The sequence below is a fragment of the Cyphomyrmex costatus genome, unplaced genomic scaffold (assembly GCF_001594065.2).
Source record: "Cyphomyrmex costatus isolate MS0001 unplaced genomic scaffold, Ccosl1.0 scaffold4290, whole genome shotgun sequence".
Classification (NCBI taxonomy): domain Eukaryota; kingdom Metazoa; phylum Arthropoda; class Insecta; order Hymenoptera; family Formicidae; genus Cyphomyrmex; species Cyphomyrmex costatus.
Genome location: NW_017278524.1, coordinates 1,599 through 3,240, shown reverse-complemented (window position 1 = coordinate 3,240; position 1,642 = coordinate 1,599). Strand labels below are relative to the sequence as shown.

The window sequence follows — 1,642 nt, the reverse complement described above, 5'->3', positions numbered from 1 at the left end:
TTCTTGGTAATCGTGCAAAGTCTGTTGGTAAATACTTTCTAAATAATAAAAGTTCATCATTGATTATTTTTTTGTCACGTTCACATAAACGAATATTTTGTTTTCCCCTTATTAATAACATTAAATTCCGTTTCATAACCCCTAAATATACAAGGTGCATACTATCGAGGGGTACTTGTGAAACTAAACCCATATTCAATTTTTCAAAAGGACTTATACCTTTATGAAATTCATCATCCAATTTATTTTTAAAACTCACATCATTCCTTAACTGTACGTTATTCTCTAAAAATACAACTTTTCCATTAACAAAAGTTCCTTCTTCAGTACATTTAGTACAACTAGAATAACCTGTGTGACCTTTAATGCATAAAAGAAAAGATTTTGCTGGAGCGTCACAGAGAAGTTTAGAAACTTTTAGTTTAATAATTCTGTCATTCATCTCAAAACCATTTTTTTCTAAATTCTGAAACTCGTTTATAAACGAATTCATAAATTGATGAGCATCGGTTGGTTTTTTAAAGCCATGATAAATTCCTACAGTAAACGGTTTTTGCCATTTTTCATTGATAGTAGGCAAATCTATACAGATAAGAATTGGCCAAAATTGACTGCCTGAACTTTTTGATATTGGTAAACCATCGATATTTATGCAAATAGGTAATACTATTTCAGTGCAATCTAGAAATAGTATTTCTGTAATACAACTATTGTTAAGCATTCTGCGTAATCCATTTTCTATTCCTAGATGACAGTAAAAACCAGGGAAAAATGCTTATAATTTCATAAGGACATAAAGAAGGTTTGCAAAAGCGTTCGCGAATCCTTTGGAAATTGTGGAAATGGCACTCTTAGTATAGACAATAATTCATTTATAGCACATTGGCTTAGTAAGTGCCTATATTTCAAGAACCATTGTTGAACAGCATTTACTATAAAATCATCTACGGCAGGAAGTGTACCACATCGTTCTTCAAACAATAATGATTCATTTTTAAATATATCTACGTCAATATTTTCAATATATTGTGTCGATTCGGTAAAATTATCGATTAAAGAATTATCTGGAGAAATATCACCGCGTCCATTAATGTTATCATCTGTAACTACATTAGCGGAAACATTATTACAAGAATTTTCATTTTGTATCAATTTTTTAGTATTATTATCTGTATGTATTATTTGCTGGTTCATTTGTAAAATTTTTGTTAAGTCTTCTTTTACTATTCGCCGCAAATGTCTTTTACTTGTAAAATACTTTTTGATTTTAGTCATTATATATATACAATATATTATATCCAATACAAAATTATACAGTAGTTCGTTTAATACACACTTTATTTATCTAGAAAATTGTAATAAGTGAGAAGGTTAAAAATACTTATGTATAAAATACTTATGTAAAGATATTTATGTATTGTCAAAATAACAAGCATCTATATCTCTTCAAAAATGAAACTCATCTTTGGATCCCTCAATTAATTGTAATACAAAATCAGAATAAATATGTTGAAAATAATGTCATAAGTAATAAAATATTCAACATAAAATGATACGTGTAACGTCAAAAGTATAAAGATAAAATAAGATCATGATAATGCAAAGTCAAACCTTAAGTTTATAATCGGTATATAAAATTTAT

At 27.7% G+C, this 1,642-nt stretch overlaps 1 protein-coding gene across 1 annotated transcript; it reads right to left on the bottom strand.

Moving 5' to 3' along the window:
- Nucleotides 1-162: 162 nt before the first annotated feature.
- Nucleotides 163-721, bottom strand: LOC108777277 (uncharacterized; the record flags this gene model as incomplete). Its single annotated transcript, XM_018544117.1, has 1 exon — nt 163-721. A coding segment is annotated over exon 1 (559 nt), but the record flags the coding sequence as incomplete, so codon positions are not given.
- Nucleotides 722-1,642: the final 921 nt, after the last annotated feature.